This window comes from Haematobia irritans, chromosome 3 (assembly GCF_050003625.1).
Source record: "Haematobia irritans isolate KBUSLIRL chromosome 3, ASM5000362v1, whole genome shotgun sequence".
Taxonomy (NCBI): domain Eukaryota; kingdom Metazoa; phylum Arthropoda; class Insecta; order Diptera; family Muscidae; genus Haematobia; species Haematobia irritans.
This window is the reverse complement of record NC_134399.1, coordinates 105,880,354-105,896,710: the sequence shown is the minus strand read 5'-3', so window position 1 is coordinate 105,896,710 and position 16,357 is coordinate 105,880,354. Positions and strand designations below refer to the sequence as shown.

The following is a 16,357-nucleotide window of genomic DNA, read 5'->3' as shown; positions in this document are numbered from 1 at the left end:
ATATATAATTATTGACCGATGTGGACCAATTTCTGCATAGTTGTTAGAGACCATATACTTACACCATGTACCTAATTTCAGCCGGATCGGATGAAATTTGCTTCTCTAAGAGGCTCCGCAAGAAAAATCTGTGAATCGCTTGCGGAGCCTTTAGGAGAAGCAGACGAAATTTGCTTCTTTTTGAGGCTCCGCAAGCCAAATCTGGTGATCCGTTTATATGGGGGCTATATATAATTATTGACCGATGTGGACCAATTTTTGCATGGTTAGAGACCATATACTTACACCATGTACCAAATTTCAGCCGGTTCGGATGAAATTTGCTTATCTTAGAGGCTCCGCAAGCAAAATCTGTGGATCGCTTGCGGAGCCTTTAGGAGAAGCGGATGAAATTTGCTTCTCTTAGAGGCTCCGCAAGCCAAATCTGGGGATCGGTTTATATGGGGGCTATATATAATTATGAACCGATGTGGACTAATTTTTTCATGGTTGTTAGAGACCATATACTAGCACCATGTTTCAACTTTCAACCGGATCGGATGAAATTTGCTTCTCTTAGAGGCTCCGCAAACCAAATCTGGGGATCGGTTTATATGGGGGCTATATATAATTATTGGTCGATGTGGACCAATGTTTGCATAGTTTTTAGAGACCATATACTTACACCATATACCAAATTTCAGCTGGATCGGATGAAATTTTCTTCTCTTAGAGGCTCCGCAAGCAAAATCTAGGGATCGGTTTATATGGGGGCTATATATAATTATGGACCGATGTGGACCAATTTCTGCATGGTTGTTACAGACCATATACCAACACCATGTACCAAATTTCAGGATCGGATGAAATATTCTTTTCTTAGAGGCTCCGCAAGCCAAGTATGAAGGTCCGTTTATATGGGGGCTATACGTTAAAGTGGACCGATGCAAATGGGCCATATTTGCAATACCACCCGACCCAGATCAATAACAACTACTTGTGGCAAGTTTGAAGTGGATAGCTCGTTTCGTTCGGAAGTTAGCGTGATTTCAACAGACGGACGGACGGACGGACATGCTTAGATGTACTCAGAATTTCACCACTACCCAGAATATATATACTTTATGGGGTCTTAGAGCAATATTTCAATGTGTTACAAACGGAATGACAAAGTTAATTCCTATGGTGGAGGGTATAAAAACGAAAAATAAATTAAAAATTTGCTTTATAATATCAAGTACGCAAAATCCAATTTTAAAAGAGAATTGTTTCTCAAAAGTATCATTACTTGAATTCTCCGCTTCTTTGGCTCGGAATCAAAACCAAACACAAACAAAATTTGTTATTATAAATCCGGACTCTTATGTAGCCTCCATATGCAGAAAGTTTATATGGAACTTCAGAAAGATTACCATTTGAATCCCGTCTGCTAAGGAGAATATCTGTCAAATCCACCTGATATTCTATAAAGGTGCAATTAACCAGCTTGAAGATGAGTTTTCAAAAGGAAACTATTATATTTGATTCATGGTGGTGGGTATTTAAGATTCGGCCGGGACGAATAACGAATATATTCTTGTTAAAATTAAAATTCATCCGAACCTAATAATTAAAATGTTCTGTGTCCGGTCCAACTAAAAAAAGCTCTTGCTTGTCAATGTAGTGTACTTGATAAACCCACATAACCATAGTAACGAATTGTTTGGACCAACTTTTCTTTTAACTGAATGACATTTCAAATAGAATTAATGTAACATCATTTGCACTTCAATGGATTTCTGAGTTTGATAAGAAAAACTACGAAGTAATAAAAACTTTTATGACATTTTGAAAGTGTCAGAATATTTGAGGGATTGCACGAACATTCAATGAAGCAAATGGAAATGTCTGAAAATGAACGCAATGTTATTTGTGGCTTTTTCTAGGATATAGGGAGAGTAGTTAAAAGAATTTGATTAAACATTTAAAAGAAAGCAGCATCAAATGATGTAATATCGAAAGGGGCTAATTCTATTAACATGATTTTACAAGATTGTGGTGTTGCTCTAGCGATGAGGAGAACATTCTCAAATACATTTGAGGTTATAATGGAGTGTATCTAATCTCAATACACGCACAGGAGGCATATGAAAATCCCACACATATTTCAGGAGCAAAATATTATTTTTGGCCTGTGAACAAGAAACATTTTTGCCGCAAAAATTTTGTTTTTTTTATTTTTTAACAGACATATACATGGTATCTGAAATCAAGTACATATTTTTCAAAAAAAAAAAAAAAAAAAAAAAACATGGTTGCGACAAACAATCGTTTTGTTTTTTGTTTTGGAAATAACTCAGCAACTTTTGAATGGATAAAGATATCAACATATTTATATATATTTGATAGCTGATTTATTTTCCTCTAAACTGGAACTGTGGAAGACCCCATAAAGTATATATATATTCTGGGTCGTGGTGAATTTCTGAGTCGATCTGTTGAAATCACGCTAACTTCCGAACGAAAAAAGCTATCGACTTGAAACTTGGCACAAGTAGTTGTTACTGATGTAGGTCGTATGGTATTGCAAAAGGGCCATATCGGTCCACTTTTACGTATAGCCCCCATATAAACGGACCCCCAAATTTGGTTTGCAGACCCTCTAAGAGAAGCAAATTTCATCCATGCAAAAATTGGTCCATAATTATATATAGCCCCCATATAAACCGATCCCCCGATTTGGCTTTCGGAGCCTCTAAGAGAAGCAAATTTCATCCGATCCGGCTGAAATTTGGTACATAGTGTTAGTATATCATCTTTAATAACCATGAAAAAATTGGTCCACATCGGTCAATAATTATATATAGCCCCCATATAAACCGATCCCCAGATTTGGCTTGCGGAGCCTCTAAGAGACGTAAATTTCATCCGATCCGGCTGAAATTTGGTACATGGTGTTAGTATACGGTCTCTAATGACCAAGCAAAAATTGGTCCACATCGGTCAATAATTATATATAGTCCCATATAAACCGATCACCAGATTTGACCTCCGGAGTCTCTTGGAAGACCAAAATTCATCTGATTCAGTTAATATTTAGTACGTGGTATTAACATATGGCCTCAAACACCCATGCAAAAAGTGGTCCACATCGGCCAATAATTATATATAGCCCCATATAAACCGATCACCAGATTTGACCTCCGGAGTCTCTTGGAAGACCAAAAATCATCTGATTCAGTTGATATTTGGTACGTAGTGTTAATATATGGCCTCAAACACTCATGCAAAAATTGGTCGAAATCGGTCCATAATTATATATAGCCCCCATATAAAACGATCCCCAGATTTGACCTCCAGAGCCCTTTGGAGGAGCAAAATTCACCCGATTCGGTTGAAATTTGGTACGTAATGTTAGTATATGGTATCCAACAACCATGCATGAATTGGTTCATATCAGTCCATAATTATATATAGCCCTCATATAAACCGATCCCCAGATTTGACCTCCGGTGCCTTTTAGAGAAACAAAATTCATCAAATCTGGTTGAAATTTGGTACGAGGTGGTAGTATATGATATTTAACAACAATGCCGAAAGTGGTCTATATCAGTCCATAATCATATATAGCCCCCATATAAACCAATCCCGAGATTTGGTTTTGGAGCCACTTGGAGGAGCAAATTTCATCCGAGTCAGTTGAAATTTGGTACATTGTGCTAGTATATGGCCGTTAACAACCATGCCTAACTAGGTCCATATCGGTCTATAGTTACATATAGCCCTCAGATAAATCGATCCCCAATCACACAAAAATTGGTTCATATCAAGTTCATATTTGTATATAGCCCCCATATAAGCAACTCCCATATTTCAATTCTGGCTCTCAACGTACCGTGCAAAAGTCCATATCGTCCATATACCTCTTTGTCTAATATATGCCACGTATGGATTAACTCACAAGTTAGAAAACGATGTTAAGAAGTTTTAAGACACCTTGCCATCGGTATGTATTACCACAACCCAAGTAATTCGATTGTGGATGACAGTCTTTCGTAGAAGTTCTACGCAATCCATGGTGGAGGGTATATAAGATTCGACCTGGCCGAACTTACGTCCATATACCCTTGTTCTTTATTATCCTTCACCACAACTGTGGTACAAAGCATTTGTATGTAACACCAAGAAGTAGGAGTTATACCAAACGTTTAGAATACCTATCGTCTTAAAATTAAATTCTGAGTCCAGTTATCAACGTCCTTCCGACGGTCTGCCTGTCTTTAAGTCGGATAGTCCTCCAATTTGGAATAGGGTCCTACTTCGGCTCGGTGTGGGAGCCACCGTGGTGCAATACACAAGGTCGTGGGTTCGTTTCCTGCTTCGACCGAACACCAAAAAATTTTTAAGCGGTGGATTATCCCACCTCAGTAATGCTGGTAACATTTCTGAGTGTTTCAAAGCTCCTGTTAGTGGTTTCACTGCAATGTGGAACGCCGTTCGGGCTCGGCTATAAAAAGGACGTCCCTTGTCATTGAACTTAACATGGAATCGGACAGCACTCAGTGGTAAGAGAGAAGTTCACCACTGTGGATTCACAATGGACTGAGTAGTCTAAGTGAGCCTAATATAACGGGCTGCCACCTAACCTAACCTACTTCGGCTCGAGGACAATCGCTATTAATTTTGGAAAGATATAGCTGCTGAATGTCTCGTAAAACTTGCAAAATATCAGCCAATTATATGTGACCACAGATGTCATAGTTTTACTCAGATTTTCTGTTCAATTTTATGTCGTTTGATTCATGCTTCGACCGAACACCAATAAGTTTTTCAGCGGTGGATTATCCCACCTCAGTAATGTTGGTGACATTTCAGAGTGTTTCAAAGCTTCTCTAAGTGGTTTCATTGCAATGTGGAACGCCGTTCGGACTCGGCTATAAAAAGAAGTCCCTTTTCATTGAGCTTAACATGGAATCGGCAGCACTCAGTGATAAGAGAGAAGTTCACCACTGTGATATCGGAATGGACTAAATAGTCTAAGTGAAATTTCGCAGAAAGAGAGAAAAATTACTATTTAAACTTTCTATACCCAGTTTGGTTGAGATCGGTTCAAATTTAGATATAGTTCCCACATATAGTTTTCGTCCGATTTACACTCATATGGCCCCAGAGACCAAACTTTTACTCCGAGTTACGTGAAATTTTGCACAGGAAGTAGAATTAACATTATAAATAGGCATACCGAATTTGGTTCAAATCGGTTCCGATTTACACTCATATGACCACCGTAGGTTAAAATATAACTTCAACTAATATTTTTACTATGCATGCCAAATTTGTTTGAAATTTTTTCAGATTTGGCATATATATCTTTCGTCCGATATGCACTTATATGGTCCCAAATTGGCTATGTGTGCTACAATTTTTGGTGCTGTAGTTGGTTATTACTCAACATATTTTAAAAATACCGAAAATTCGGTATTTCGAAAATATCCAGGAAAATCTCAGAATTCAATATTTTGAAATCATGAATTCCGCGATTTATAATATTTAATTCCGAATAATATATGTAGTAGGAATCCATTACGAGTACATCCCCTGTTTAGCCAAGAACTTCTCAAGAGTTTGACCAATATGGCTTAGTGACATGCCGATGCCTGTTAGGGCCACACATTTATATCCCCCAATCATTATTGGGTGATTTTTCCAGATGCGTAACAAATAATCCCAATGTGTTAAATTTGGTCAGTCTATTCCACAACTCTATTAGCACGAAGTAGGATAGACATTCGGGATTAATTTTGAATCGCTTTTTTTTTAATCCGGTTGGAGATGTTTTTCATCTGCATCATATATCGGCAATAAGATAAGATCAAATTTATCTGTCTTTGCAGGCTGTGATATCTAAAAAACAAAATACCTAAAGCGAAGATGTACAAACAAACATGCCAGCCTTGCATACAAGGGCTCGTGAGTTTAAACCCTGCTTCAAACGAACACCAACAAATATATACGGCCGTAAGTTCGGCCAGGCCGAATCTTTTGTACCCCCTACCATGGATTGCGTAGAAACTTCTACGAAAGACTGTCATCCACAATCGAATTACTTGGGTTGTGGTAATACTTACCGATGGCAAGGTATCTTAACACTTCTTAACATTAGGCAAAAAAAAAAAAGGTATATATACCCCCATGTTCCGAAATTCGCAATCGCAAATCGAACAATTTTCGTTTGGCAATAATTTCTTAACCCTGAAACTTTGCAACTTAAATCTTAGTAATATAGTTCTCTTTAATGAGAACCAGCGTTGCCACAATGAAATTTTATTTTGGCCCAACATTTTTCCGAAATTGGACCAAAATTCATACCAGCGGACCATTTTTCCAAATTAAATTAATATCATTTAAGAGCTAAAATTTTTCCAAAATTATACTTCGATAGAAAAGTTTATTTCTATATAAAATATTGTCAAAATTTTATTATTATAGAAAATTTTGTCAAAATTTTGTTTCTATAGAAAATTTTGTCAAAATTGTATTTCTATAGAAAATTTTGTCAACATTTTATTTTTTATATTGTCAAAATTTTATTATTATAGAAAATTTTGTCAAAATTTTGTTTCTATAGAAAATTTTGTCAAAATTGTATTTCTATAGAAAATTTTGTCAACATTTTATTTCTATAGAAAATTTTGTCAAATTTTTTTTTTATACAAAATTTTGTCAAAGTTTTATTTCTATAGAAAATTTTGTCAAAATTTTATTTCCATAGAAAGTTTTGACAAACTGTTATTTCTATAGAAAATTTTGGCAAAATTTTGTTTCTATAGAAAGTTTTGTTAACATTTTATTTCTACAGAAAATTTTCTCAAAATTTTATTTCCACAGAAAATTTTGTAAAAATTTTATGTCTACAGAAAATTTTGAAAAATTACTGATTTGACGAAAATGGACCAAAATCAACCAAATTCCATTTGGTCCGACCATCGGACCAAATTTAAAAATTAAAAATTGTTTGGACCAATTTTGGTCCGATCGGACCAAAATGGCAACCCTGATGAGAACTTCAAACTAAAATTGTATTGGAGTCCGAGAGTATCTCTATTTTATCGTTAGCAGAAAAATAATTTCTTTCGATTTGCGTTTCCGAATTTCAGAACATGGTGGATAGGTTAGTTTACAAATAATTCCGAACCGATATGGACTTTTGCGCGGTAATTAGAGAGCCATAATTGAAATATGGCGGTCGCTTTATATGGGGGCTATATACAATTTTGAACTTGATATGGACCAATTTTTGTGTAATTGGGGATCGATTTATCTGAGGGCTATATATAACTATAGACCGATATGGACCTAGTTAGGCATGGTTGTTAGCGGCCATAGACTTGCACAATGTACCAAATTTCAACTGAATCGGGTAAAATTTGCTCCTCCAAGAGGCTTCAAACCCAAATCTGAGGATCGGTTTATATGGAGGCTATATTTGCTTATGGACCGATATGAACCAATTTTGGCATGGTTGTTAAAGACCCTAGACTAACACCACGTACCAAGTTTCAAGCGGATCGGATGAATTTTACTCCTCCAAGAGGCTCCGGAGGTCAAATCTGGGGATCGGTTTATATGGGGGCTATATATAATTATAGACCGATGTGGACCAATTCTTGCATGGTTGTTAGAGACCATTTACATACACCACGTACCTAATTTCAACCGGATAGGATGAAATTTGCTCCTCCAAAAGGCTCCGGAGGTCAAATATGGATATCGGTTTATATAGGGTTAATATATAATTATGAACCAGTATGGACCAATTTTTGCACGGTTGTTAGAGACCCTATACTAACACCACGTACCAAATTTCAACCGGATCGGATGAATTTTACTTCTCCAAAATGCTCCGGACGTCAGATCAGGAGTTCGGTTTTTATGGGGGCTATATATAATTATGGACCTATATAAACCAATTTTTGTATGATTGTTAGATACCATATACTAACATCACGTACCAAATTTCAACCGAATCGGATGAAATTTGCTTCTCTAAGAGGCTCCGCAAGCCAAATCTGGGGTTAGGGGCTATATGTAAAAGTGGTCCAATTTGGCCCCAATCCGGCCATCCGACCTATATCAATAACAACTACTTATGCCAAGTTTCAAGTCGATAGCTTGTTTCGTTCGGAAGTTAACGTGATTTCAACAGACGGACATGCTTAGATCGACTCAGAATTTTACCACGACCCAGAATATATATACTTTATGGGGTCTTAGAGAAATATTACATCCCCTGTTTAACCGAGAAATTCTCAAAAGTTTGGGAAATATAGCTTATTTAGTGGTAAGCTGGTGTCTGTTAGGTCCATATATTTATATCCCAAAATCGTTATTTCCATGTAATAGCGGTGGTTTATAACTGCCAGGGATTTCTGTATTTATACCGTAAGTGACCAGGTTGCTTATAGTACTTGGGTGAACGACCGGTGAACCGTCTCCGAAGCGTGGAAAGACTCAAAAGTCCGCTGGCAAAGTAATGGCCTCTGTTTTTTGGGATGCGCATGGAATAATTTTTATCGATTATCTTGAGAAGGGAAAAACCATCAACAGTGACTATTATATGGCGTTATTAGAGCGTTTGAAGGTCGAAATCGCGGCCCCATATGAAGAATAAAAAAGTGTTGTTCCACCAAGACAACGCACCGTGCCACAAGTCATTGAGAACGATGGCAAAAATGCATGAATTGGTCTTCGAATAGCTTCCCCATCCACCGTATTCTCCAGATCTGGCCCCCAGCGACTTTTTCTTTTCTCAGACCTCAAAAGGATGCTCGCAGGGAAAAAATTTGGCTGCAATGAAGAGGTGATCGCCGAAACTGAGGCCTATTTTGAGGCAAAATCGAAGGAGTACTACCAAAAAGGTATCAAAAAAATTGGAAGGTCGTTATAATCGTTGTATCGCTCTTGAAGGGAACTATGTTGAATAATAAAAACGAATTTTGGCAAAAAAAAAATTGTTTTTCTTTGTTAGACCGGGGACTTATCTGCCAACCTGTTATTTGTAATAAATACTTGTAATGGTTGTATCGGACTAAAATAATCGCATTGAGTCTAAAATAAAATGTTTTGCCACTGCAACCTAAGTTAACCCAATTTTTCGAGTTCTTAGATCTACATCCCTTATATATGTAACTTATATATATTATATAACCTTATAGTCGATACAAATTTTTTAGTACTAGGGTCTCAAGAATGGTTTTTTTATCCTTTCTTCTTGGAGGACATGAAAAGTGTCTTGTGTTTTCCTATTGCTTTGGGTATAAGACAAAAACAAACAATGAAAAAAGGACATTTTCAAGCCGCAAACTTTTTCCAAGTTCTCATCTTAGCTTTTCTGTTGTGATGTGCATCACTGACTTTGGTGTAAAACAACGGCTAAGGAAATTAACGCTAATGTAATTGAAAGAATGGCAGAAAAAAAAGTTTTTCAAAAAGAAGGTGAAAACAATCCAAGTCATGTCATTAAGTTTTATTATATTTGCCTTAAAAGAAATTAACTTTTAATGAAACCGAAACGTTTGTCAAGCTGTGATATATACACACAAAAAAATATGCGAAATTCTAGACCAATGGAATTTTCTTTTATTTGTCAAAACAAATAAAGACTTTAAAAGACAAATAAATCTTTGTTTATGTCACCCCGTCCCAAAATTTTCTGGCGACTGGTGGCTGTGATGAATATGATATCAGTCCATATTCTGGCATAGTCCCCATATAATCCGATCTACCGATTTGTTTTCTTGATAGAATTGATGTCACAATTTTCATTCCATTCGATTGACATTTTTGAATTAAATGTTGTCTTAGTATCCCCCAAATATATGTAAAATGTGATGTCTATCGGTTTATATTGTAATACACACGCAGAGAAGGAATAACAATTCTCCCCCCGATAAGATTTTAAAAATCTTACCTCAAATTCAAACCGATATCAAGCACTACTAATTTTGCAGCTGGGCGCTCTATTTCTCCATTAATAGTCTTGACTTTTGGCCTTCTCACCTGCCCGTCTTTTGCTGTTATTACTCTACTAACTCTTCCTTTTAGCCATGAATTTCTCTCAGCGTTTTCGTCAACAACAAAAACTATATCTCCAACTTCAATCGGCTTGACCTTTTCAAACCATTTATTCCTTCTAGTCAATGTTGGGATCATTTCTTTTACCCATCGACGCCAGAATAAATTAGCAAATATTTCGCTGTTTGAGACACATCCTATGGTCTAGATCTTCCGAACTACAAAATGGTTTCGACCCATTTGAGCTACCTAGTAAGAAGTTATTCGGTGTAATTGCTTCTTCATCCTGAGTTTCCAGCGAGATATAAGTAAGAGGGCGCGAGTTTATTATAAGCTCGACTTCCATCAAAGCACAACGTAGACTTTCTTTACAAAATTTGTGTGACGGTGATATTTTATAAAGAATTGTTTTTATGGACCTTAACAGCCGCTCCCACGCTCCCCCCATATGAGGAGCTGTGGGAGGATTAAACCTCCAGGTTATTCCCTTAAAACTCAAGGCACTCTGCACATCGTTATAATTTATTTTTTCCAACTCTTGTTTGAGAAATCTTTCGGCGCCTCGAAAATTTGTTCCATTATCACTATAAATTTCGGAAGGTGTACCTCGCCTTGCCATAAAATTCCTCAAACACATAAGGAAAGAATCAGTAGTTAGGGTGTGTGCTATTTCAATATGTATAGCACTGATGATTAGGCAAGTGAATATAACACCCCAACGCTTTAATGATTTCCGGCCAGATACTATTGAAATAGGACCCAAATAATCCACTCTCACAAATGTCAACGGTCTCTGATATGCACCTAGACGAGCTGGAGACAAAGGAGCTATTTGAGGTGAAACTGGTTTAGCTAAATCATTTTTACATTTTTGGCAACCTCTCCTAGTGGTTTTATAGAGGACTCTCAGTGTTGTTATAAAATATTGTTGCCGTATTTCTTTTATTACAGTTTCATGGTTTAGGTGGTGATAAGATACATGAGAGTGTAACACAATGAGACGTGTAACATGGTGGTTCCACGGCAGAATAATGGGATCTTTTTGAACCCCGCATATTTCCTTTGCATATTGTGCTCTATTTTTCACTCTGATGACCCCATTCGAATCCATAAAAACATGCAGTCCAACAAATGCTCCCTTCGTAACTTTTCCCACTTGTGTTGCAGCATACTCTTCCGGGAAACAAATAAGGCAAACTCTTTGTTTGCCTTATTTATATGGACCACGTTGTATCGTATACTATTTTCATTTTTATACCCTTCACCACTACTGTGGTACAGGGTATAATAAGTTTGTGCATTTGTATGTAACGCCAAGAAGGAGTAATCATAGACCAGCCTTTTAGTATACGGATCGGCTTAGAATTAAATTCTGAGTCGATTTAGCGATGTCCGTCTGTCTGTCCGTCTGTCTGTCTGTTAGTGTATTTTTGTGTGCAAAGTACAGCTCGCAGTTTTAGTCCGATTGTCCTAAAATCTGGTATAGGGTCATGTTTCGGCTCAAAGACGATCCCTATTGATTTTGGAAAAAATCGGTTCAGATTTAGATATAGCTCCCATATATAGCTTTCGCCCGATTTACACTCATTTGCCCTCAGAGGCCAATTTTTTGCTCCGATTTAGTTGAAATTTTGCATAGGGAGTAGAATTAGCGTTGTAACTATGCGTGCCAAATTTGCTTGAAATCGGTTCAGATTTGGATATATCTCCCATATAAAGCTTTCGCCCGATTTACACTCATATGACCACAGAGGCCAATTTTCAACTCCGATTTAGTTGAAATTTTGCACAGGGAGTAGAATTAGCATTATAGCTATGCGTGCCAAATTTGGTTGAAATCGGTTCAGATTTAGATATAGCTCCCATATATATGTTTTTCTGATTTCGAAAAAATGGTCAAAATACATTTTCCTTGTAAAATCGCCACTGCTTAGTCGAAAAGTTGTAAAAATGACTCTAATTTTCCTTAACTTCTAATACATATATATCGAGCGATAAATCATAAATAAACTTTTTCGAAGTTTCCTTAAAATTGCTTCAGATTTAAACGTCTCCCATATTATTTTTTACTAACATTGTGTTCCACCCTAGTCCATTAGCCGACTTAAATTTTGAGTCTATAGATTTTGTAGAAGTCTATCAAATTCTTCCAGATCGAGTGATATTTAAGTGTATGTATTTGGGACAAACCTTTATATATAGCACCCAACACATTTGACGGATGCGATATGGTATCGAAAATTTAGATCTACAAAGTGGTGCAGGGTATAATATAGTCGGCCCCGCCCGACTTTAGACTTTCCTTACTTGTTTCCTTTCATATATAAATAATCGAAAATCTGATACCAGTTAGCGATAGCACGACGAAGTCTAAACCAGCTAGAAAAATAGTCGAACTCGGCGTCTGTAGCATTATGTGGCCACTTCGACTCCACCTTCTGTAGCCATAATGGGCCCTCGCACCACTCCTTGTAGTTATAAGTTGGTGGTTTGTATTTTGTGGCAAGGTCGGCTATATTATTATTTGACGGCACCCATCTCCAATTGGCAATATCTGTATAATTTAATATTTCTGCCACACGGAACATCACAATTTTTTTTATATTTCCGTGGGTCTCCAATTTAGAACCGTTTTTGAATCTGTCCACATAACACTTTGTTCTATTTGTATCCCATGACATTCTACAGTCTTCATTAGCCTCGTTCCTATTACTACAGCCTGCAATTCTAATCTTGGGATGGACATTGGTTGAAGGGGCGCCACCTTCGATCTTGACGCTACTAATCGTATATCAACTTTGCCTTCAAACTCAATTCGGAAATAATACACAACAGCAAATGCTTTCGCGCTAGCATCGACGAATGTGTGTAGTTGGACTACACAATTTGGACTTTGCAGGTAACATAATTGTGGTTCGGAAAATCCTACAAAATCTAGACCCCATATCGGAGGGCGGCTTTATAAGGGGGATGTATCAAAATCTGTACCGAGACATAATATACCCGGAATACCTATTTAAAAAAAAAAAATTGCAAAATTCTTCAAAATTAATGACATTGCCGTTAAATTTGTTGTCTTTTTGCATTTTGACAACAAAGCAAAAGAGCGCTTTAAAATAGGAGATGTTTTCAGCAATTTATTTTAAAGCGATTTTTACTTGAAACATAGCATAATTTCTACTTGAAATCGGGTCTGAATTGGAAAATTTAAGTTTGTGTTAAAACCTTTTTAAAGGACTTAAATATCACATGAAGAAAAAAACGAATAAATTGAAAATTTTTACCTAGAAGCAAGCACGAAAAACTTAAATTTAAAATAGATTTCTGTCTTAAAAGTATCCTTTCTTCAATTCACCGCTTCTTTGGCTCGGATTGGCTCGGAAACATGAAAAAATTCAAAAAATCCCAAATCCGATTCCACTTTTTCCAGCTCGAAAAGTCGACTAGTTAAAATTTTGAAATAGTCGAAGGGTCGACTTTTTCTGCTTACAATCTCTAAATGAAGCTTCCAAATTTTCATCCATTTCTTATTACATCAATTTTCACTTTAACAGCCTACGGATTCCACACGTTTGCCTGCTTCTTTTCCTTCGTCACTTCATGTGGAGACTAAATCGATTTATTTTCATACAAATTTGTGTATTTTATTAAATGTCGGCTTTTGTTTTTTCCCCTCGTCAATGAATGACATTTGGCAATGAATGTTTTCGACCTTGTTTGTCCACCACTATATATCCTGCAGGCCCATTTAGTAGAGCTTTTGTTGTTTGGGTAATTTTAAATATTAAAGAGATTCGTTTTACATACCTTTGAACGGCCAAGGCCAATGTCAACCAAATTGACGCTGTGTGACAGATTGCAGGCAAAACCTGAAATAGGACAAAATGAAAATATAAAACAAAACATATTACAAAAAGGACTTTTTATTTTCTTAAGTATACAGGGAGAGGGCGAGAGAGAGAGAGATAGAGAGTGATGCTACAATGGGGAAAATAAAATAGCAACAAGACATAATGGTAAAAAACAAAAACTACCAGGTACCTAGAAGTTTTCGAAATGAACAAAAGGACATTAATTATGCACGAACAAAAGAGGCAAATTAAATATTTTTTCTCTTTTCAATTTTGTCAACAAGATGATGAAATACGCTAATAGGGATATCTGTAAACGAAGCTTTGCCGTTGTTTAGCAATGTTGCAGGAATACAAACAAAACTCAACTATTAATCTAATTAATGACCTTTTTTTCAATTTTATCGCCAACTAAGATAATAGCCATTAAAATGAGAAAGCGATATTCTGTCAATTAGAGGAAGTTAAAACTTTTAAGACTGTATAACTTTTAAGCGATTTTATTGTTTCACAAATATAGGCAGGCGTAAGTTCTGCCAGGTTGAATATAAAGTACACACTACATTCAAAAACAAGTAAGGAAAGTCTAAAGTCAGGCGGGGCCGACTATATTATACCCTGCACCACTTTATAGATCTAAATTTTCGATACCATATCACATCTGTCAAATGTGTTGGGTGCTATATATAAAGATTTGTCCCAAATACATACATTTAAATATCACTCGATTTGGACAGAATTTGATCGACTTTTACAAAATCTATAGACTCAAAATTTAAGTCGGCTAATGGACTAGGGTGGAACACAATGTTAGTAAAAAACCAGTAAGGAAAGTCCAAAGTCGGGCGGGGCCGACTATATTATACCCTGCACCACTTTGTAGATCTAAATTTTCGATACCATATCACATCCGTCAAATGTGTTGGGGGCTATATATAAAGGTTTGTCCCAAGTACATAAATTTAAATATCACTCGATCTGGAAGAATTTGATAGACTTCTACAAAATCTATAGACTCAAAATTTAAGTCGGCTAATGCACTAGGGTGGAACACAATGTTAGTAAAAAAATATGGGAAACGTTTAAATCTGAAGCAATTTTAAAGAAACTTCGAAAAAGTTTATTTATGATTATGATGATCGCTCGATATATATGTATTAGAAGTTTATTAAAATTAGAGTCATTTTTACAACTTTTCGACTAAGCAGTGGCGATTTTACAAGGAACATGTTGATATTTAGACCATTTTTGTCGAATTCAGAAAAACATATATATGGGAGCTAAATCTAAATCTGAACCGATGTCAACCAAATTTGGCACGCATAGCTTCAATGCTAATTCTAATCCCTGTGCAAAATTTCAACTAAATCGGAGTTAAAAATTGGCCTCTGTGGTCATATGAGTGTAAATCGGGCGAAAGCTATATATGGGAGATATATCTAAATCTGAACCAATTTCAACCAAATTTGGCACGCATAGCTACAATGCTAATTCTACTCCCTGTGCAAAATTTCAAATAAATCGGAGTTAAAAATTGGCCTCTGTGGTCATATGAGTGTAAATCGGGCGAAAGCTATATATGGGAGATATATCCAAATCTGAACCGATTTCATTCAAATTTGACACACATAGTTACAATACTAATTCTACTCCCTATGCAAAATTTCAACTTAATCGGAGCAAAAAATTGGCCTCTGTGGGCAAATGAGTGTAAATCGGGCGAAAGCTATATATGGGGGCTATATCTAAATCTGAACCGATTTGGCTGATATTTTGCAAGTTTTTCGAGACCCGTAAAATATTCGGATGTACGGAATTTGAGGAAGATCGGTTGATATTCACGCCAATTATGACCAGATCGGTGAAAAATATATACGACAGCTATATCTAAATCTGAACCGATTTTTTCCAAAATCAATAGGGATCGTCTTTGAGCCGAAATAGGACCCTATACCAAATTTTAGGACAATCGGACTAAAACTGCGAGCTGTACTTTGCACACAAAAATACATCAACAGACAGACAGACAGACGGACAGACAGACAGACAGACAGACAGACGGACATCGCTAAATCGACTTAGAATTTAATTCTAAGCCGATCCGTATACTAAAAGATTGGTCTATGATTACTCCTTCTTGGCGTTACATACAAATGCACAAACTTATTATACCCTGTACCACAGTAGTGGTGAAGGGTATAAAAATATGGGAAACATTTAAATCTGAAGCAATCTTAAGGAAACTTCGCAAAAGTTTATTTATGATTTATCGCTCGATATATATGTATTAGAAGTTTAAGAAAATTAGAGTCATTTTTTTCAACTATTCGACTAAGCAGTGGCGATTTTACAAGGAACATGTTGATATTTAGACCATTTTTGTCGAAATCAGAAAAACATATATATGGGAGCTATATCTAAATCTGAACCGATTTCAACCAAATTTGGCACGCATAGCTACAATGCTCATTCTA

The 16,357-nt window shown here is 36.3% G+C and overlaps 1 protein-coding gene across 1 annotated transcript in view; it reads right to left on the bottom strand.

Annotated features, from left to right (window-relative positions):
• LOC142228883 (sex peptide receptor-like) overlaps positions 1-16,357 on the bottom strand; it is a 99,219-nt gene that overhangs the window by 27,407 nt on the left and 55,455 nt on the right. The window contains exon 3 of the mRNA XM_075299417.1: positions 13,840-13,901. Within this exon, the coding sequence (XP_075155532.1) occupies positions 13,840-13,901 (62 nt within the window). The remainder of the gene's footprint in view (positions 1-13,839; positions 13,902-16,357) is intronic.